This window comes from Tursiops truncatus, chromosome 5, assembly GCF_011762595.2.
Source record: "Tursiops truncatus isolate mTurTru1 chromosome 5, mTurTru1.mat.Y, whole genome shotgun sequence".
Taxonomy (NCBI): domain Eukaryota; kingdom Metazoa; phylum Chordata; class Mammalia; order Artiodactyla; family Delphinidae; genus Tursiops; species Tursiops truncatus.
In genome coordinates this window covers 66,672,092-66,695,480 of record NC_047038.1, presented here as the reverse complement: position 1 = coordinate 66,695,480, position 23,389 = coordinate 66,672,092, and the positions used below count along the sequence as shown (strand labels likewise).

At 37.2% G+C, this 23,389-nt stretch overlaps 1 protein-coding gene across 1 annotated transcript in view; it reads right to left on the bottom strand.

The window, feature by feature from the left end:
* GRXCR1 (glutaredoxin and cysteine rich domain containing 1) overlaps positions 1-23,389 on the bottom strand; it is a 110,527-nt gene that overhangs the window by 37,834 nt on the left and 49,304 nt on the right. Inside the window, exon 2 of the mRNA XM_019928254.3 lies at positions 22,659-22,901. Within this exon, the coding sequence (XP_019783813.1) occupies positions 22,659-22,901 (243 nt within the window). The remainder of the gene's footprint in view (positions 1-22,658; positions 22,902-23,389) is intronic.

Sequence of the window (23,389 nt, the reverse complement as noted above, 5' to 3'; positions counted from 1 at the left end):
ATCTGTCCTGAGCAAGTATATCATAGTTTTGCTTTAAACAACTTCTAAGCTCTCAGACTAAAGAAGACCTTATCCTGAGCTGAATGGACCCTCCAATTTTTCAAAGATAAAACTGTTTACTCTGCACATCACCTTAGAAGAGAGCCACTAAAAATTTAAAATAGCATTCCCTAATTTACCAATTCATTTTATTGATCTAAAGTGTGGCATGCATATACTTCATGTTCTTTTTTTTTTTTCTTTATAGTGTGCTTGGGGCACACTATCACCTATTCTGCCTTTTATTAATTTTATTTATTTATTTTTGCTGTGTTGGGTCTTCGTTTCTGTGCGAGGGCTTTCTCTAGTTGTGGCAAGCGGGGGCCACTCTTCATCGCGGTGCGCAGTCCTCTCACTATCGTGGCCTCTCTTGTGGAGCACAGGCTCCAGACGCGCAGGCTCAGTAGTTGTGGCTCACGGGTCTAGCTGCTCCGCGGCATGTGGGATCCTCCCAGACCAGGGCTCGAACCTGTGTCCCCTGCATTAGCAGGCAGATTCTCAACCACTGCGCCACCAGGGAAGCCCCTTCATGTTCTTTTTAAGGCAGTAAATGTGCTGGCATTTTAGTAAGATTAGCACCATATGTGGCTTTCCTCAATGCCACTCAATTCAGTTGTGTACATAGGATTGTACGCATACTCTTTACAATGAGGATGTGGTAAACTAGTGACTTCTAGTGGTGGTACATAACTGTGCAAATATGTAATTCCAGCAAAGTCAAAAAGAATGGAAAAAATCAAAAATCTTTCCCTTCCAAAATAAAAAGATTATTGCCATCAGAAATATTTTTAAGTGGATCATTTCTGCACATGCTAACAAAATACATTTATAAATAAACATTTTTTAAATTCCTTATAATAAAAAGCACATGGCAAAGTATGCAAAGGAAAACTAAAATTTATTGATGGATATTGCTAAACTGTAACAATACTCAATACTCCCATCTCTGGAATTTTGTCTTAAAAATATATTTCAACAGGAACAAAGGTCTATATCCAACATAATCTATAAAACAAACCCCCAGACTGGAAACCTTAATTTCCAACAAGAGGTAAATGTTTTAACAAATTCAAATATGTCACCACTATGACTTATGATAAAATCATTCTCAAGTTTAATTATAAGTACTAGGGGAAAAAATGAAAAATGTTCTTGATAAAATATTATGCTTAACAAATACTGTAAAAATGGTCCATTTATTGTGAATGCCACCATAGAAGTACATATATGCATGTATATACAAACTGGAAGGCAATATAAAAAAATGAACATGATTGTATTAAGGCAGTAATTTTATATGTTTCTTTTATTAAACGCAATTTTTCTAGAGCAGTTTTAGTTTCACAACAAAACTGAAAGTACAGAGATTTCCCACATACTCCCTACACCTTTACATGCATAGCCTACCCTGTTATCAGCATCCTCCACCAGAGTGGTACATTTGTTACAACTGATGAACTTACACTGATGCATCATTATCACCCAAAGTCCACAGTTTACATGAGGGCTTACTTTTGGTGTTGTATATTCTATGAGTTTAGATAAATATATAATGATATGTATCTATCATAGTATCATACAGAGTATTGTCCCTAAAAATCTTCACTGTTATTAGGTATTTTAATGTTTAAAAATCATTCATCTTCCCAAGAAAAAATGTTAAAGATAATGTCTATATTGCAAATTTATTTCAGAGTAACATGTAAGGATGAGCTATAATGAACTTTTCAAAACTCACATCTAATCAGGTCTTTCCAACTTCTACTCATCTCCTCCTCCCTAAGCCCCTAGACCGAGTAAACGTATCTTATTAGGTGTTCTCAAAGACCCTATTCCTTTTCCTCAGAACAAAGCTCTCCCTTTGTGATTATACACCCATTAGGGTGATGGCTAGTTTGTGTCTTCCACTAGATTATGAGAGCAAGACTGTATATATAGGACGCACACAAGAAAATTTATGGAACATATTGAATAGCAGCACATACTCAACAAGATATTTAACTTGTACAACTTCCTGTTCCCACTGCAGTAGGAGCTGGACCACAGCAAGGTGTAGCTGTGGTCCTTCATTCATTTTGGCAATTTTCACCAATACACATAAGAATTTTGATGATCTTAGAATTACCTAGTACTCTGTGGTTCATAGGAATCTCTGTCTTTTCATTTCCTCTTGTTTATCAACCCCTCAGATTATCTTGAATAAGAGACATTGAAGGAATGAGGATTTTGCCCTTGGGCCTCCTTTGTCCTTGTCTCCTGCAGCTGATTCTGCCCATACTCTCTTGCACAGGACTCCAGCCCCTAACTAGTTCTCTCCATCCTTCTTGATACAATCCAAATTGACCAACACTTGTTGCTAATCTGCAAGAACAATGCGCCTCTTTAAAGAACAATCCTTGGCCAGTTATTCCTTGGACTTGGTGAACTTCTACTGACCTACTCTTGCTACAGCCCTGTAAAACATTTTGTCCTCCTTTCCCAAGTAAGAGAACTCCTTCCAAGCCTTCTCGTGGTCAGCATTACCAAATAAAGACTTATGCTCACAGAGCTCTGGTTGATTTCCTCCTGCACTTGTTTCTTTATGAAAGAGATAAACGAGAGACAACATGTCTGTTCTACTCTTCGGAATATACACAGCATTCATCACAATCACTGATACTTACTTGGATCTTAATAATGTTTCTCAGTTGAAAATAAGTCACTGAAAACTAGAACTTATGGTTCAGAAGTTGACGCCATAGGCTAAGGTAAAAGTCTATACCCTCACTATATTTTCCCACTTTTTCAGCTCAAGCAGAGGTGCATCAAGGAATTAATAACCCAGAGTCCAGAAAAAGCAAGAAGGAGACAGAAGAAGATAAAGGGAGTGTTTCTGAGATGTTATGGAAGTGAATTGCTCCTATCTGACCAGGAGTACATTTTCAGCTGTTCCTTGAATTTCATGTATGTTTTGCCTGTGAAAGGAAAATCACTCTTTAGTTCGAAGGAAGGAAGGAAGGAAGGAAGGGAAGGAGGAAGGAAGGGAGGGAGGGAGGGAGGGGAAATCCCACCATTGATTAAAGCAGCATTTGCCATTTTTAAAACTGAAATAAAGTGTAGTATGTGTAATGTTTGCTCAGAAAGGAAAGGATTAAAAAAAACAACTTTTAAGAGCAAATACATTTTTCTTATTTTTCTCTCCAAATTGGGAGTATAATGAAGAAATGTAAGACATTTTTTAAACAGATAAAAAGAACTACAAAAATCTTAACACCTTTATAAAAATGTTTTAAAATCTTTTTTTAAGAAACTCATTTTAATTATATTTCATTAATTTAAGTACTTATACTAAAACATGTGAATTTTACCCCCACCCACAATCACCTCACTTCAATATCCTGATTGTACTGACAGCTATAAATGATGCAAAGTCATTTTCTCAGCACGTTATTTGCCTGAATCAAGCTACCAAACATTATGAGCTTCTGAATCCCAATAGGAAAACAAAAACAAGGGCTTTGAGGTTACTGAAGCAACAGCATGATCCACTATGAATGGACTGAAAATAATGTCAACAAATCTGATTTTCAACTCTTTTCCACACTAATAGTGGAATCTAAGCAGGGAAATTGTGACAAGAGAAAAAAAAATGAAAATTATGAATCTAGATAATAAAGTGTTGACAAATTTCAAGGTAGAAAAAATAGCAGTCAGCATAATACGGCTTACATTATAACACGTGAAGCACAAAATCACCTTGTTAGTCATCTGTGTTGTAATCAATTTGAAGAGTGACTTGTGGTGTGCAGAGAAATTGACATTCCAATAAAATGATTATCCCAGCCTTGACTTATAGCACTCCCCTTTCTCCTGACTATTAATTATCAATCATAATAAATTATTTAGCTCTCTGAAGAAGGACATTTGTTCAGTTTCATTTTAATACCAAGCTTATGGTTGTATTCCAGAATTTTGTTAGGAAACAGCGAAATGGATTTCTGGGTAAGCTGGTGACATAAGCCCATGAGTCTAACTCCTCTATCCTCCACTAGCAAATTCCCCCTGAAAAGAAAAAGGAATATAAGAGCTGGCGGGGGGAGGCATTTGGTTTGGTGCTTAAAAACTAGAACAAGGTAACATCCACGTGTCAGGTGCTTAAAGAAAATGCTGCAAAAGGGAGGGCAGACAGGACTGAATGTTCCACGGACTCTGCCATAAAGAGGAATCGTCTACCTGGGGGGAAAGTGGGAAATAACTTCAAACACATGACTGACACTTGCCCATTCACAGGTGAGTGGCAGACAGGGGAACTCCCTGTACCACATGTATTCTCAGTAAGCACAGTATTGTCTCCAAGTGGGTGAAAATTGATTCTTAAGGGTGAGAAAGAGTAACAAAAACTTACTCTTTTTGTATATAAATCACAGATGTACATATAGTACTCAAGCAGATAGGGATCAATAATGAAAAATTAAAAGATTGAGAAACACTGTTGTACAGTATCAGCTACACAGCGAAGGGCTTCTGACACAAACACTGAGCAGGGATGGTGGCATGCACACTTGGCTCACAAGCTATAAGTGAGAGTTTAAAAAAACAAAATACACAAAATATCAAATGATAACACTAAGGAAAAACAAATCTAGTAAGCACAATAAATTTAAGTAGGTTAAATTCTCTTACTGAAACATAAAGATTCACAGATTATGTCAAATAAATCCAATTATGTTTTTGTTTACCAAAGAGATACCTAAAGCAAAATTACAAGCAAAGAAATATAGGCAAACTAAAAGAAAATACATAAATGAAACATGGGAGATATGGAGCGGGTTGTGTAAATAGTAACATAACACAGAGAAGAATTCAAGCCAAAAAGCATTAATTTGTCAAAGATGATTATTAGAAAAGTCATGAATATATCTCGATATATTTAAATATATGAATCCAAATTAATAAAAACTAAAATATAATAGTTCACCATAAGTATTTGATGATGAAAGGAGATTATGAGAAGTAATAAATTATTGTTTTAAATCACTAAATATTGGGATGACTTGTTACAAAGAATTTGATAACTGAAACACGGTTGATACCCTAGTTACTCTAAGCTACTCAGAGATGGCTATCCCTGCAAGTTTGCACATTCTTTTTGTCCTTGCTACTGCCTCTGCCCACTTTATAAACTTCTAATCAAGCAAGATTTCCTCTCCTGTGCAACCTACCCTGAGTATCTCATTTCCCCTTCTGTGAAACCTAAGCATTTCCTCTTCTGTGAAACCTACCCTGAGTATCTCAGGCACAGTCACTCTTGAGGTCCTCTTATATCATAATGTACCGACTTAGTACATACTTCTTTACTGTGCTTTCATCCTGTGAGACACATATTCATTTCCGTGTCTACCTTCACACTAACTGTTGAGTTCCTTGTGGGCAGAAATTGTGATGGTATTATTTTTATATTTCCACTGTTTAAAAGAATACCTAAAAAACAATCCTGTGAAGAAGATACAATTGTTCCCCTGGAAAGAGTGCTAAATCAATAGGCTCAAGGTCACTCTATCGGAAAGCTGAGTTAGATCTATAGAAAGGTGGATTACGAAAGAATGGAATTCTATGGGCACAAGAAGTCTTTCCAGATAACTCCACCTTTCATTAATCTTCTCCTCCTCTGATGTCCTATAGCATTTATAATCTGAAAGAAAAAAAAATAACTATGTATATGCTCTCTCTCGCTATCTATATATACTCTTGTCTTCATAGTCTTACTACAAGTTTCTGGTTTGCAAACATTACAGCTTACATTGCTACTAAATCCCCCAAAAGGTCCAGCACAGCACATAACAGGTTCTCACTCATTTATTAATTGTCCACTTCAAATGTATTCAACTAGTCAATGATGGGAAGTTCAGAAAAATGTATCAAGTCTTTTTCTACAAAATAAAAATATAACTGAGCATTCACTTATATTTTCAATCCTAATATTATAATAATTTATTATACTATGAATTGTAATGCATTTTAAATATATGTTTTTGAACCTCGGAAAAAAGTGACGTTGAAAGAATATTTATTGTGAATAACCTGAGTTCCGCACTACCCAAAGTGAAAGAGTAGACTGGATTAACAGTCTTCAAGAAAAAAACATACTGTTATTTTTATTGTATCATTTGTCTAAGGAAGGACTACGATTTGGTGTCATTCTGCATCAGTGCTCTCAGTCAATGACAGAGTGGAATTGATTTATTTCTCCTTTTTACTTGTAAAAAATCTGAGAATGTAGATCTTACCCTTTTTACCCCAGGGACAAAACACAATAGACAGAGTGGAGCCAGGATTCTCAGCAAACATACCCATTGCAGAGATGGCATTCTCCTACACCCAGGTCCTTCAAACCACCTTCTCACACCCTTGGCTATATGTTTAAACTCTTTTGACTGATTCAAGGGAAAACTAAAAGACTGAAGCTCAGACGAAGGTCTTTCAAGCTCCAGAGCACAGCACACTCCGAAAAATGTGTGACATCTGAGGCCCCCAATAAGAACAAGGAAGAACTCTCCTGCCCTCGGTGGACTCCACTGCCTTTGGGGTTTTCTATCTGGCAACCTCAAAGACAGATCACAAGGAAACTGGATGCAATCAGTATGGAGCAAAGCTATATGTCAGAGAAGGCTCATAACTTTTTCCTCAGGTACTAACATTTTACAGAGACCTAAGTTGATCTGTTATTTCTTCAAGGAAACCTCAGTGAGTCCCTAGAGTTCTTTTGCCCTGCATTTCATCACCTACATCTTTCCCAGAACTCAGTTGAATCACAACTTATTAGAAGGAATCAAAGATGTTCACAAGTTAGGCATAGCACTAGATTTCTCTCTAGAAATCTCTTATTTTAGGCACACATGTGGCATTGAATTAGGAGCACATTGTCACCACTTCTTATTGAAATCCTACTCACTTTGCAAAGCACAGCACGAATGCTGCCTCCTTCTTAGAACCTTCCCTTATTGCCCTGATGGAAATGTGTCTCTCTCCTCCTCCTTCTAAATAAATATTGTTTTACCATTAACTTAGCACTTAGCACAACTAGCTTAGAGTGATATGTATCCATACTCCCCCTCCCCCCAACACATGCCCCTTAAATTTTGAGCCTAGAAGGCAGAGGCTGTGTATGTAAAATCTCTGAATCCTAAATGTTGCACCATGCTTTGAACCCAGAGGGTGCTCAATGTTTGCTTCATGATTGTTCCCCTTGTTCCTTCCAGGCTTTTCAGGGTGATGACTTTCACTATAGACTGGAGGCTGTGTAAAGAGACATATCCAAACCTGCCCCACCTGATTGTAGATCACCACTTCCACTCTGTGTTTTAGCAATATGGCCCCAAGTTCCAGAGAAATTGAAATATTATAAAACTACTGAAAAAAACTTGAGACATTTGTTTCTTTGTTCTCCCAAGTCCTTCAGCTAAACTTTTTGTTTATTCAAATCTTTCAAGGGAAACCGTAAGTGGAATACAGTAACATGTGTGCATCTGAGGGTTTAGTTTAGCGTTTGGAAGAGAGCTTGAAATGCCTCCCACTCACACCACCCATCAGGTGTCCCCTAAGAAAAGGTCAAAGGAACCTCTAGGGAACCACAGAGACCAATCTGATAACCACTAATTCTGGTTCAGTCTCCTCAGCCCCTCAGACAGGCTACACGAGTCTAAGAGAGGTGCAAAAATTCGCAACAAATGGATGAGCACCGGCCCCTGGGGCCACTGACCCTTGCTGGTTTCCTGCAAGGCTGACCTTGATTATAATCCAGAGAGGAAGCCTGTGATGAGCCCCTCGCTTCAGTATTTCAGGGCTCATTGCTGGACAAGTGGTTTGCTTCACTTGATTCACTCTATTCATTCTTTGAATCTAATCCAGAGAATAAACACCATCAGAACCAAACATATGGTCAGATCTTTAGCTTAATTTTTGTTTTGGGAGATAGAGGCATCTTGGGCTGAGCTCGACCAAACCGGGAGTCCAAGGAGTGATTAAAAGCAAAATAAAACCACAACACAGTGTATCATAATCCTACCTGAGCCTAAGGAAGCCTGACACTTGGCACAGGAGCTATTTTCCTTGTCGAATCCCTTGTGAGATGTTTGCTCAGCTGTAATCATATATGATATCAAGGTCACAAACTAGATGTTTACAGAAAAATAGGCCCTAAAGGCCAGAAACTCTCAGAGAAAATATATGCACTTTCTTTTTTTTCCAGTGAAAACATAAATGAATGGTATAAACGTTTGATTCAGGATTTAGGCCCCCAAATAGTAAAATAGTTATTACGTTTGTTTTAAGTTTTTGAATTGTCAAGTTTAAACTGTTCCTCCTAATTTCGTTCTTTTCCTGACAGGAAATCTGGATTAGAAATATTGTATCTAATCCATATATTTAAGATATTTAACTTTAACTAAACACTAAAAAAAAAAGGTATTTCAAAAATGACTTCTATTTTCATTTATTTTCTTATATATTTGATATATTTTCTTATATCGTGAGAGCCCTCTGGTGGTTGAGAAGATACTAAGTCTCTAAGTGCATAAGAGTAGAAATAGAGTTCATTATCAACCAGTCTTCCTTACTGAGATACTGATTTCAAGTTCTATTAGAAATGGTTACTTATTACAGTTTCTATTAACTTTCAGCTACTCATACAATGGTACATTAATTTATTTTATGCATTTTCTAGAATTAAAAAAAATCTTAAATTAAAAAAATTTTTTAAAAATCTTAAATTTTAATCTTATAAAAATATTATATCTTTAAATCCAAATAAGAAAACACTGATTATGCACAAATACATTTTCTTTTCAATCAGATTGAGAATAGTTAGCAATTTATATCTAAATTGAGATGTAGGTAAATTGACCCCTGGAGCCCTTTTGTGGCATGTTCTGTGTCCTCTTTTAACTTGTGGCCAAGTTGAAAATAGACACAACTATTTTGTGCTTTTATACTGCCACGGTCCAAAGGACCAAATTTAAGACTCAGCATCTGACATATGCAAATAATTAAATGATGAACCTACCAGACACTTTATAAGTATCCTGCCACACAGAGAATTACAGCAGGAAAAACTAGAAGTGACAAAGTCTTAGACAAATGTGACAATGGATTTAAATTTGTAAAATGATAAAGCTGTAACTGAGCAGGACGCTGTGGAGCTTTCACGGGACAGACCCTACCATGTCCTCCGCCTGCCTCTCGTTTGTAGAAAAACTTCCTCAATTAGGCCTTCCCTGAGTTCCAAAGGGCAAATTTAACCAGAGAAGTATGAAAATGAAGAAACAAAGGCAAACAGTCAAGCAAGACAAATAATAGTTGTTTAGCCATAATACAAAGTCAAGGATCTTTAGTTCCTCCTCCAGGACTATAGATTTATATTCTGAGCCATATCTCTGAGTTGTTTTGCAGATACTGAAACCTGCACCAGGCAGGAAGAAGTCAACTGCCTGTGGGCCACAAGCACGTAGATCGACTGGAACCAGAAGATTGGTGATATTGACTCTTGAAATACCACCTGGTTACCTCACCACCAACCAAAAGAAGGATGTCCACAAGCTGATCAGGCATCCTATGACCTTCTCCCTCACTTTGTCTTTAAAAACGTTTCCCTGAAAGCCATCAGGGAGGCAAGGTCTTCTGAGAATTAGCTGCCCATACTCCTTGCTTGGTCTTGCAATAAATGCTGCACTTTCCTTCACCACAACAGTGTCAATAGATTGACTTTACTGAACACAGATGAGTGGACCCAAGTTTGGTTGAGTATCAAAGCCAGGATACATATTTAGTAAAGACTGTATGGATGAAGCTGTTGGGCCTATAATTTAGGAACACTTAGTGCCAGTATGCCTCAAAAGTTCCCTCTCTTTAATTGATTCTAAGTGTTGGAGTGAAAGTTGAATTGTGCATAAACATATTTCAAAGTACCTACTACTATATGACTTTTCATGTCATTGAATTAATTTCAGCACCAAAATATGAGATGAAGAAATTATAATCATAGCACTTCTGCATTTCTTCTGTGAGAATAAGTGACAGACAAATCAGTGAGGCAAAAGGCAAAGATTCGGTCAATGGACCAAGGATATCTCAAGATGTTACTGGTGAGGCTACAGGATAATTAAAGGAACAAGATGATGGTGTGTGACTCTGGAAATTTGAAGGGGATTTGGTATGTTGATTTAGTTCCACACAGCTGTGAGTGAACGCCAAACTGCTCTACAAATATTTTGTGGGCACATGGAGTGCTAAAGCATAATTAACTAGCTTTAGGATATCAAAAGTATGCAATACTCCAACATGAAAATATCAGTGAGCACACATGACTTAGGCAAAAAGCCAGGGTTAGATGATGTTGAAGTTCTGCACTTTGGTAGATTGCTGAGGTAACTGCCACCAGTTTGTTCATGCCTCATTCTATGCATACCCTTTACAATGTGATGTGGGTGGTCCTCCCATCAATAGGTGGAGTCTGTTCTCACAGTCTTAAATCTGAACCTGACCATGTCACCTGCACTAGTCAACAGAACAAAAGCAAACATGATTCAAGCCAAGGCTTGAAATGTGCTTGAGCATTAGGGCTTGCCTTCTTTCATTGCTAGAAACCCAACTGCCACCATTTAACATTCCCCAGCTAGTCTTCTAGAAAAGAGAAAATCTGAGAAGCCAGATATGTAACAGAAGTCATCCTAGACCACCCAGTACTAGCCAAGCCACCAGAAGACCACAAAAGACAGCCAAGTCCAGCCAACACTGCAGTCTACAAAACAGTTCTTTAAAGCCACTAAGTTTTGGGTTGGTTCCTTACATAGCAAAAGCTAACTGATACAATTAATTCCATCATAGTGCCCAAACTTTGGCTATGGTTTGTTCCAGTCCCATGACCATATTTCTCTGGAGATGGAAGTTTGAGATATCTGGTAACTTCATTGCTTCCTGATCTAAGGAATGGTACTAGCACCAGATGAATTGCTTACAGAAAGAGAGTGACAGTCATTAAAAATCATATGCTATTCCTTAAAAAACTAAAAATAGAACTACCATACGACCCAGCAATCCCACTACTGGGCATATACCCTGAGAAAACCATAATTCAAAAGGAGTCATGTACCAAAATGTTCATTGCAGCTCTATTTACAATAACCAGGACATGGAAGCATCCTAAGTATCCATCAACAGATGAATGGATAAAGAAGATGTGGCACATATATACAATGGAATATTACTCAGCCATAATAAGAAACGGAATTGATTTATTTGTAGTGAGGTGGTTGGACCTAGAGTCTGTAATACAGAGTGAATTAAGTCAGAAAGAGAAAAACAAATACCGAATGCTAACACATATATATGGCATCTAAAAAAAAAAAATGTCATGAAGAACCTAGGGGCAAGATGGGAATAAAGACACAGACCCTCTAGAGAATGGACTTGAGGATATGGGGATGGGGAAGGCTAAGCTGTGACAAAGTGAGAGAGTGGCACGGACATATATACACTACCAAACGTAAAATAGAAAGCTAGTGGGAAGCAGCCGCATAGCACAGGGAGATCAGCTCAGTGCTTTGTGACCACCTAGAGGGGTGGGATAGGGACGGTGGGAGGGAGGGAGACACAGGAGGGAAGAGATATGGGAACATATGTATATGTATAACTGATTCACTTTGTTATAAAGCAGAAACTAACACACCATTGTAAAGCAATTATACTCCAATAAAGATGTTAAAAAAAAAAAAGACACATGCACCCCAGTGTTCATTGCAGCACTATTTACAATAGTCAGGTCATGGAAGCAACCTAAATGCCCATCAACAGATGAATGGATAAAGAAGATGTGGTACACATATACAATGGAATATTACTCAGCCATAAAAAGGAATGAAATTGGGTCATTTGTAGAGACATGGATGGACCTAGAGACTGTCGTACAGAGTGAATTAAGTCAGAAAGAGAAAAACAAATATCTTATATTAACGCATATATGTGGAATCTAGAAAAATGGTACAGATGATTCAGTTTTCAAGGCAGAAATAGAGACACAGATGTAGAGGATAAACGTATAGACACCAAGGGGAGAAAGCAGACGGAGGGGGCGGTGGTGGTGGTGGGATGGATTGGGAGAGTGGGATTGACATATATACACTAATATGTATAAAATAGATAACTAATAGGAAACTGCTGTATACAAAAATAAAATAAAATAATCATAGGCTATGTTTCACAGAAAAAAATGTTATTTCTTGTGATATTAATTATTGCCTATTAACCACACATCCATGGAAAACAGGTCTTGGGACCTAGTAAAATGCATCCAAAAACCAAGGGTATTAGGAGTTCACTTGAGAAATAGTTCACATGAAAGTTACACGAGTCTTTTAACTGGCCTCAGGCTCAGTATAATTAATTGTATGATATAGATGCTTAAAGTAAATCTAGGCTCCATTAATAGAGGGATAGAGATCCTATTCGGGGAGATAATCATCTAGAAGATTGCTTCTAGTTTTGGGTGCTGCACTTGAAGACTAGAATATGTCTTAAGGAGAATAATTATGATGTCGAAGCTCAGAAAATCATGCGACAAGAGTAAGTTTTAAAGAACCCATGGAGAAAACTTGCCAACATTTTTGCACCTGAAGTTTTAGTTAAGAGAATGAGGGAATAGTTTCCATTGGAATTACTCTAGGTAGAAGAACTAAGACCAATGGGTGAAGGAAGTTAGATGCAGGTTTGTTCTCAACATGAGAAAGAACTTTCTAATATTTACAGGAGTACTACAGTATGATAGGTTGGCTTGAACTCTCATGAGGTTGTTGTCTCTGGGTGTGTTCAAAGATTGTTCATCTTTGCCCAGGGATATGGTAGAAAGAATTTTGCACTGAGAGGAGGAACATTACACAAGATGACATTTAAGGTTCCTTCCAAATCCAAGATTCTATGCTTCTGTATGAAACTCCTGCGTGCATCTATCTATCACATTTGTCTTTACAAAGCCTAATAATTAAGTAGATCTTCTGCAACTTCATCTTAATAGTTGTCCCACCAGTTTCCCAACTTGGTCTTAATCTGAGAGAATATGAGAGGGGAGGTGCTAACAGAAGAATGTAAAGCATTAACTCTTACACCCCCTCTACTTCTTAGTTGGGCACACATGTTAAATTTATTAGTTTTGTTCTAGAAATAAAGAGCAAATCAGATGTCACCTATTCATGCTTTAATATAATGAAATTCACTGTGAGTTGAATAAAGGTAAAATTAGATTTACTATTAAAAAGAGAGAGGGGGAAAAATCAAAGTTTCATATTGTAAGGAAAAATTGATGACAGTATAGTGTCTTACAATGACGGTATATTGTCTTATATGTAAGTCTTCTGTTTCATTTTAAGAGGAAATAAGTATGTTGTTAATAATTTTTAAATCTCATATGTTATAAACTATTATTAATATATTTTAAATAGCATTGTTAATTACCTGGTATTAAAAATGAAAAATATAACACTATTTCAATAATTATGTTTAATATTCATAGAAAAGTATCATGAATGGTGATGGAATATCTCTAATAGCCCACGTAACAGCTCACATGAAACTAGTATCTGAAACATGACCTTGATGCTTGTTTCATATTAAAAACATTACCACTATCCAGAAGTTCAAATGCTGTGTGGCATCCTGCCACCACAAATCAGACTACTTGGACAATTAAAATGTGAGGGTGGACTCAATAAGACTCTGTACCTTTTCTCCTTTCATGACTTATTGATCCAATCCTATCTTAATTCTCTTTATTCTCTCCATCTCTTTCCACCTCTAGACCTTAAATGTAAGCTTTATTTAAAGCTCTTGCCATAATAATATTAGCAAAGAATTACTTAATGTGTGCCATGTTCCAGGCACTGTTTTTATGCTTCATCTCATTTAATTCTCAAAATACCCAGTCATCAGTATTTTATTATTTTCATCTTAGAGAGATTAAACAACTTGACTAACATCCATACCAGTAAGACAAAGAGCTTACTCTTATATCCAGATGTCTGCTTCTACTTTGCTTTGTCACTACTTTCTAGGAGGAGCTCTCAAAATGTGAAAACTGAGATCCCATAGGATACAATGTAAATCTTGGCAAGTGAAAGAGAGAGATGTGGAGTCAAAGAAAACTGAGATGTGGAGTCTGAGTGACTGGGAGAATTGTGGGGTCATTTATCAAAACCAGAGAATTGGAATAAGAAATTAATACTGAAGAAATTTTCTGTGTTTTTTTTCAATGTTGAAGTAAAATATCTTTTTTAAAAAAATAACATACCCTACAAGATTGTAGCTATAAATAGACTTGAAGACTGGAAAAAGTGAAAGATAATAACGGATGTGAAAAAGAGCGAACAGGAGATGCCAGTGAGACTTCTGTTTGGGGGAAATTAGAAAACATTTAAAGCAGTTGGTTATGTGGACCACAACAGAAAGCCAACAAGATCTTACCAGGCGTATTAGATAATGGGCCTAGATAATGCTGATACAATTTTGTTGTAGACTTCTTCACTATAATTTTGAGATTTTCTCCAATAATGCCCTTGACGTGCTGGAATGAGAGAAGAAAAACAGAGGGAGTTGCATAGGACTAGGAACTGATAAATGTGGAAAGTTAAGAGAGCTGGTCCGCCAAGTCTTAACAGACTGGATATTATTATATTCCTGAATACAGAATGGTAGGGAAACAAGTGAAGCCAAAAGTGTGCTTATAAGCTCAGAGAAATGGAAAGGGAGAAAGTATAAACAATACCAATGATGACGGAGCAAGTTCAATAGAGAGACAAAGGGGAGAGATTGAAGGACAGAAAATTATGGTCAGAGCAAGACATTTCTAAGTTCAAGATCTTGAATGTGGAGTGTTTTTAAGTGATGAAGTAATTCAGGATGTAAATATGCTGCTAAAGAGTGGAGTTGAAAGCTATTGGAGATAAGGGTTAAGGAACTTTATGACTCAAATTTAAAGAGTTTGAGCTCTAGAGTTGGGCACTCCTAAACTTGAATCCTGCCTTATGATCTGAAGGTATTTAAAGATTTTCTTAACCTGTCTAAGTTTCTTAATTTCTCTAACAAAATTTGGGGTGAGAGAGATGAGAGGGGTGTTATTGACATTTTTATTTTAATATATTATTCAAAGAAATAATACATGTAGAAAGCTTAGCATAGTGTATCATTCAAGTTAGCTTTTACAATCATTGTCATTGTTTTTGCTATTAAAAACTATCCTCAGATATTCAGGAAAAAAGGACAAGGAAGCAATCACATGACAGAGTAGTACTGCTTCATTTAAATTCCAAGAACCTGACTTAAAGCTTAGGTTCCAAACTTCCCCATCCCATACTTTCTGAAGTAGAGTGAACAGGCCAGAAACAAATATTTCATGACCCTGAATAAGGAGGCTTGAAGATTGAATATGTGCTGTGTCTACTACCAAATAAGATCCAAGGAAAAGGGGTAAATTTGAAAGCTCAGGGGATTCTTCTCTCATCCAGATCTCTGTTGAAATTGTTAATGATCAAGGAAATGACCAAAAATATGACTTGCAAAGAACAAGGAAGAGAAGATAAAGATCTAAAATTCACCTATTCCACAATTAAATGCTAAAAAATCAAAATTAGATACGATGGTAATTACCTGTAGTGAAGTGGGTCGCTTACTAGATAAAATACTCAAAGGCGACCAAGAAGTGGGGTACACTTCAGTAGGCACCATCTCCAAAGTACTCCTTTTAATGAAAAGTTAATTATCTAGGGATACATTCTCAGAAAGCCCTGATAGTTAAAGAAGATTGTGTCTATGTACACTGAGAAGGTCTATAACTTTCAACAGATTTTCAAAGAAGCATATGACTCCAACACTTAAAAACCACTTCTCACAAGTATATGGTAAATATTTTCAAGAGGTTTAAGACAGAAGAGTTTCAAGACCTAACAAAACACTTAACTTTATGTTGATGGTTTATGACAATAGTTATAATTTCATATAACACATTCCCATAAAGAAACACCAAATTTACCAAAGATTCCCTCCCATTAGTCCTCCCACCATCTCTGCAGCCCTCATTAACAGAGTGAATACTACGGAGTTGCTTGGTGCAAGGAAACAATTAGTGTAAAACACACAGCATGAAGGAGCTTATTCTAGTCAACTACTCAAAAAGAGTTTTGTTCAGCGTGGCAGACACTAACTTCCTACCCAATATCCATGATCCCTCATTTATTCTAAGAAAAACCTTTTTTTTTCAACATATCAATGTGTCCCTCTGGAAGAGCACAATTCCCAGTCTACTTTGCAACAAAACGTGAACAATAAAATGCAAAGATGGGTAAGATTTCTGGAAGAACTCTTTACAAGGGCACTCCTTTAGCTAGGATGCCCTTCTCTTTTTTCTTTTCTTTCTCATTCCCATCCTGCCTGGAATGCAGGCATGATGTCAATACTTTCAGCAACTATTAGGACCATAAGGTCCATCAGGAGACCTTCAAGGTAGAAGACATGTGCTAAGTACTATAAAATAGAAAGTGGTCCTAGGTGACATCATGGAACTTTATACCCTCCCAGGAGCATCTTCCTGTACATTTTTTATGTGAGAAAAGATAAAACCCTTAATTTTTAAGGCTTCAAGGTTTGTTGTGGTTTGTTTAGGGATTTTTTTTTTTTAGAAATAAATCATTGTTGTTCAGAAAAAAATGTAATTCACAAATGCTGTACACACCCAGCCTGAAAAATGTCACTTTACTTTGTTATACTGCCTAAAAGTGGACCACTTGATGATTCACTTTGATAAACAGTAATGATTTTAATGGATAGTCTACATGATAGTGAACATTAGACCACAAAGAACTGTGACCTCTGAGAGGAAGGAAGCAAATGAGGTGAGTTCTACAGTTTCCCAGGCTTACTATCATGATAGCTTTTCCAAGCTATATACAGGAAAGGGGAATTTAAAGCAGAACCTGGTAGATTCCCTGAGTTAAGGAAATAGACCTGAGAGCCTAGGAAACTAAGATAGCTAGAGTTCACAGGACAGAAAGTAAACAGCTTTACAGAGAATTCTGGAGATAGACAGAGGGCCCAGCTTGTGTTCAACAGAGTAAATGATCATTACATGCATGTGAGGAAACTACTCAAGGCCAGCAAAAGAACCACCTGAAAGGATGAAAAGGGACAGTGTCTGGGGCACGGTTGGGAATACTGCCTGTTCCCATCAGCCAGACTGGAAAACCTTAAAATTCATGGGGCATTCAGTAAAGTTATCAAAAGATTATGTCCCCATTCTGAGGAATATTTAGCTTTGGACTAAACACTATTCTGGCCCTGCCTAGAAAATCTTAATAACAAACCCAAAATAGCAAATGATTTCCAAGTAACTTGACTGCATCTCAGCAAAAAGCCCAAGAATATTTATATGAATACAAAAATATCCCAATAAAAAATACTTTTATCCAACCAGATATGTGGAATTCAATCAAAATTACCAGGAAGGCAAAGAAGTGGAAAATAGTACTCAGAATTTCAATTAATTGAAGCCAACTCAGAACTGACACAGATAATGAAAGTGTCATGCAAGGAGATTAAAAGTTATTATATGATCAAAAAGCTAGAAGAAATATTGAACATATTAAGTGAGACATGGAAAATACATTTTTTAAAGAAATCAAATGTCTAAAGATAAAAATTACAATATCTGAGATAAAAAATACAGAGATGGGATTAACAGAAGATTAGATATTATATAAGAAAAGATTAGGGGTCCAGGAGACACAGCAATAGAAACTATCCCAAATGAAATAAAGTGAGCTATGGAATTATTTCAAACAGCCTGATATGCAGGTAATTAAAGCCTCTGAAAAGAAGAGAAAGAAAGGAAGATATAAATAATATTTTAAAAGTAAAGGCTGAAAGTTTTTTGAATTTGATAAAAAACTATATACCTACTGAACCAAGAATCTCAATGAACCCTTAGCAAAAGAAACATGAAGAAAAGTATGCCAAGGCATATCATAATTGAAGTTCCCAAATCTGGTGCTAAAGAGAAAATCTTAAAAGTAGTGGGGTTGGGGGTGGCAGAGAAGACATGTCACAAACAGAGAAACAAAGATAAGGGAGGGGTCATATTTTTTATCAGAAGTAATGTGAATGAGAAGATAGAGGAGCAACATCTCTAAAGTACTGAAAGAAAAAAAAAACTTTCAACCTAGAATTCTATACCCAGCAAAAATATCTTTTAAAAATAAAAATGAAAGAAAAACTTTTCAGACGTGAAAGAATTCATCCACAGCAGACCCACACTACAATAGTAGTATGTAAGAAGTCCTTCACATAAAAGAAAACTGATGTCAAATGGATATGATGCTCTACACCAAGGATTAAACAGAACCAGACCTTAAAACTGCAGAGGGTAGAGTACTTCCAAACACACTTGATGAGGTCATCACTATCCTAATACCAAAACCAGACAAAGACATTAGAAGAACAGAAAACTATATTGACAGAAAGATCAATGTTTGCCAGGGGACTGGGGTTGGAGGAAGGGATTAACTGCTAAATGACATGAAGAATATTTGGGGGCTTATGGAAATGCTCTATATTTTGTGTATTGGTAGATTCATGGGTGTACACATCTGTCAAAACTCATCAAATTGTATAATTTAAACGTGTAGTTTATTATATGTAAATTATACCCCAATAAAGCTGGTTAAAACAAAAACAAAATAAATGAAAACAGCATATCTGGCAGATACTGTGGTTTGTCTCACTCAGTAACCTATCCAGACTCTTTCTAGAATGTCTTCCTGTGCTATAGAGTGTATAGCAGTGTATAGAGGCTAGAAACCTAAAAAGCATATTTCCCATTTTCCCTCACTGCTTTCACATGTGACTTATTTAGTAACCACAAACAGATACACTCACTCAAGACTTTATTAGGAAGAGAATTTTGTAGAAAGAAGGGCAGAGAACAAGTCATCCATTTTGCTGGTGTGGACCATGGCAAAGACAGCAAGTTACTGGAGCTGACCACCTCCAGACTGTGGCAGAGGCTTCCTTGGTGGCCCATTTCTGGGAAAATTGGAAGTAATTGGAAAATTGGAGAAATTTCGGAAGTAGTCCCTAGAAACATGCCTAGAGTCTGTATTTCTAGTGTGTCTACTATCTATGCTCAATAATAATTCCTTCATTCTTAAATTGAATAAAACAGTACTTTAAATAGATATAGAATTATCAAGCAGTCACAACTCAATATCAGCTAATTTAAGAGACCCCTCTAGATCACCAGCCTTTCCATTCTTCTCTCTGTTACTGAAGTCCACACTTGGATTCATTCTACACGTTTCATAGCTCAGTTCCAACGTGGATTTTGTGAACTCTTACTGTAGAGTTTTATGGTTGGTCCATAATCAAGATACTATTTCTAACTCATTTCCTACGGGTATTTCTAAGATTATTTATGTCCAAACTGTTGGAACACAATCTTTTTGTGTAAAGCTTTTCTGATGCCAAAACAATAGGGCACTTGCCCCAAGTAAGTTCCAAGCTGAACTTGCTCCTCCCCCCATCTCTCTCCCTCCACCACTGAGCATCCCAGGGCAGTGTAGATTTGTTTTCTAAAGTCATTTCTTTCCCTTGACTATTCCATTGCTTCCATCTTGAGTTTTTAGTTTGGCTGGGGAAGACAGTCATCAGGCAAAAAGAGCTTCCTTGTCAGTTCTTCCATTCTTGTCCATAGAAGGAGTCCTGTTAGCTTCCGTTCAGTGAAAATAACTGAATTCCCTTGGCACCACCCACCCTGGGTCTGATGGCAGTGATGGCAGTAAAACTAGGGAGCTGTGAAACGTCCTCATCCTCTCTCCATCCCACCTCACTGTCTCCCGCACTCTGCCTCCATATGCCTCTGTCTGTGTCTCTGTCTATTTCGTTCTCTGGCTCTGTTTGTCTATTTCTTTCTCTCCATCCTTAAAGACAGTTGTATTTGTGCAGATGATTCACACGTCTTGAATTTTCTCATTTATTTAAATTTAAACTAAATCAAATGGTTTCATGTAACTGTTTAAATCATCACAGATGTTAAGGAAACTATCAACATCAGTTCCTTTTCCTCCCCCAAAATTATGCTTCACCACATGCCAAAACCCAGCAGAGGGCATCCTTCCATTTCAGATGTGCAAACACTGCAGGGAAAAGGCTCTAACAATTCTGGCAATGTACTCCATTTGCAACTGTGCACTGGAATCTAAATAAAGGGGCTACTGTAGTAGTAGGGAAATTTGTTACATAAGTTGTTCTGGAGTGTTTATCTCCATTTTGAATTGTAAATTTAGAAGCAATTCCCCTTTCACAAGAAAAAAAAAGGAAAAAAATCTCGTCTCTGGCCTCTCTCCAGATCTGGGGAATTAGCTTCAAATTTCAGAAGCAGCAGGTAGCACCTCTGTGATCCCTCTGCCTCTAGGCATGTGTGTAAATAAAGTGATCACAGAGACAAAGCAATCGAGAAAGAACTCTGCACCCTACCTCCTCTGCTGCACTCTCCCTCTATCCCTGAAACCAAAAGACAAATAGCAAGAGAGGCATTTTGCCTGTTACACTGAAAAGTAGGAAGAAGATGAGCCTGGTTGAGAGCAGAGTAGCAGGTGGGGCCCACCTTGTACCTGTGTAAGTAAGCAGTCGCCCACTAAGATTAATTGTGTAGCTTCACAGAACTTAAAATTCCACAATGAAAAATATCTTACATTGTCAGAAGAATTTCCCCCAGGTTACAATGCAAATACCCACAACCCTTATCAGTGATTTTCTCCGCAGTGTAGATGAGTTTATGAGATTTTCTTTCCTTGTGGAAGAATGTCTCAGGAGAGAAGGAGAGAATATGAGGAGACAATATAGCATCATTCCTACATCCATTCAGCATATGTTTTTGAGCACTTTATGCCAAACCCTGTTGTAGGTGCTAAGAACCCACCAGGAAACAAACTAGCAAAGATCACTTTCCTTGAGGTGATGTGTCAGAGTGCAAGGGTCTGGGAAATCGGACAGACCTAACTTTGAGTCCTGGTCCTGCCAATTACCCAGCTATGTGTGTGTGTGTGTATATATATATATATATATATATATATATATATATATACACACACACACACGATATACAGTGTATATATCAGTAAAATCCTCAAAATTAGCCTAAGAAAAGTTCTATTATGATTATCATTTTCATTTTACAAATGAGGAAATCAGGCACAGAGTGATTTATAAATTTCCCAGAATCAGAAGTAGCAGAGCAGGAATTTGAAACAATGCTGCCCGACTCCGAAGCTGTCTTGCCTCTTAACCAGTGCACCAGAGAGTTGATTTCTAGGTCCTGAGGACTAGATGAGATGACACATATAAGCTGAGAGTATAGTATAGTACTTTTTAAAATTTATTTATTTATTCATTCATTCATTCATTCTGTCATTTTTATCACTGCCATTGTTATGGGTTTCTGGGACCTCAGGGTATATGTTGAAGTATAAGATAAGAGGTTCAATACTTGAATCAAAATACTTCTAGTTCAGAATCTATCTGTGTCCAGCTCTGGTTAAAAGTAAGACTGCATAACGTCATAGCTACTGAATCATGGCTTCTCTGCATTAACCTTTCCGTAAGATGACAGGCGGCCTCTAACAGCCATGGCTCTAGACAGGATATCAGGACACAAGCTCCCTGTAACAAACAGGAGCATTTCCTGCTCTGGCTTTTTCTAAACTTCCCTGGAAGCTGAAGGTTAAGACCAGATTTGAAATGAAACCAAGATGCAAGGATCCATCTCTGGTTGACAGCCGCTTTTTGTTCTCTGATCAGTGACCTTGTAGTCAGTCCCACCCCCCTCAACTGCTGGTGTCCCTTTGCTCTCTCTCTTTCCAAACTGCACTCTCCAAAGCCCCCCTTCTTGGGCTTCGTACTGATGAAGCTTGTTCATAGATCAGTGGGGGTTAAAGATGCTAACCATGCTATTCAAAGAGCAAGGAAGCAGTCATGTTTTGTTGCTGCTCTGGGAGTTCTCTGCTCACCCGTAAGCCCGCATTTGTGTCTCACGTTCTCGCATTACCAAAATCAAGAATCATTTTAAACAAGCAGATTAAAATTCTGGCTCCGGGCCCCATTTCTTATTGATTTCATTTCACGACTGTCATCTTAGTTTCATTAAGTAGGAAACTGAGTGTTTGATAATGGGGTATAGGAGAATTCACAAATGGGTATCTCATATATCCCATTTTTCTTGCCTGCACTAAAAAAAAAAAAAAAAAAAGTTTTTATCCCACATGTCAAGCTTCACAATGCAAAACTCAAGTCAACTAAACATTTAAAAACTGTATTTCTATTCAAAAAGGCAATTTCATGCTGATTTCATCTCACCATGACCCTGCAGGGGTGAACACTGTGGCAACACATCATTTAGGGTAGAAATAAGTGCTTCAAATCCTTTGGATTGAACTTAAAAAAATAGCTAGTATGCTGGTAGCTATGATGCAAGTTGCCTTGTCATAGCCTTATAGCTTTCTATCAACACTGGTTGGGTTCAATAAAAAAGAAGATTTTCCTTAGCAGATACTCACCCCAAGGTAATGGCCATCGATGAACACGACAGGAAGCGAAGGAGCTTCAGAAACCCGTCGGCATCGTTCATCTAATTCTTTTCCATAGTCACCATTCAGAGCTATGTTTTTCTCTTCAAATTTTACCCGATGGTTTTGGAAGATCTTTCTTACCAGTTCACACCTTTCAAAGGTTGTCCGTACCACACGAAGGCAAGTCGTATAAATCACTACGCGGTCAAATTCTAGTTCAATGGATGGTTGCTGTAGGAAAATATTATAGTGTAAATATTTTGGCATTTGCTTTCTTACATCTCTTTATTTTAAGACAATTAACATTTCAGCCAACGTCTTACACATTAAAGGCCTGCAATAAAAGTTGAATAAGCACCATATTTGTCAATTCTAAGACATGTCTTTATACTTTAGAACATCTGCAATTGCAATAAGGATGACAATCAACATAATTTAAATGACATAATTTAATTGACAGTATTTTTTCTGTTCCCAATGGCATATCAGATAATGGCATATCTTTTTTTTTTAACATCTTTATTGGGGTACAACTGCTTTACATTTTTGTGTTAGTTGCTGCTGTATAACAAAGTGAATCAGCTATACATATACATATATCCCCACATCCCCTCCGTCTTGCATCTCCCTCCCACCCTCCCTATCCCACCCCTCTAGGTGGTCACAAAGCACTGAGCTGATCTCCCTGTGCTATGCGGCTGCTTCCCATGAGCTATCTA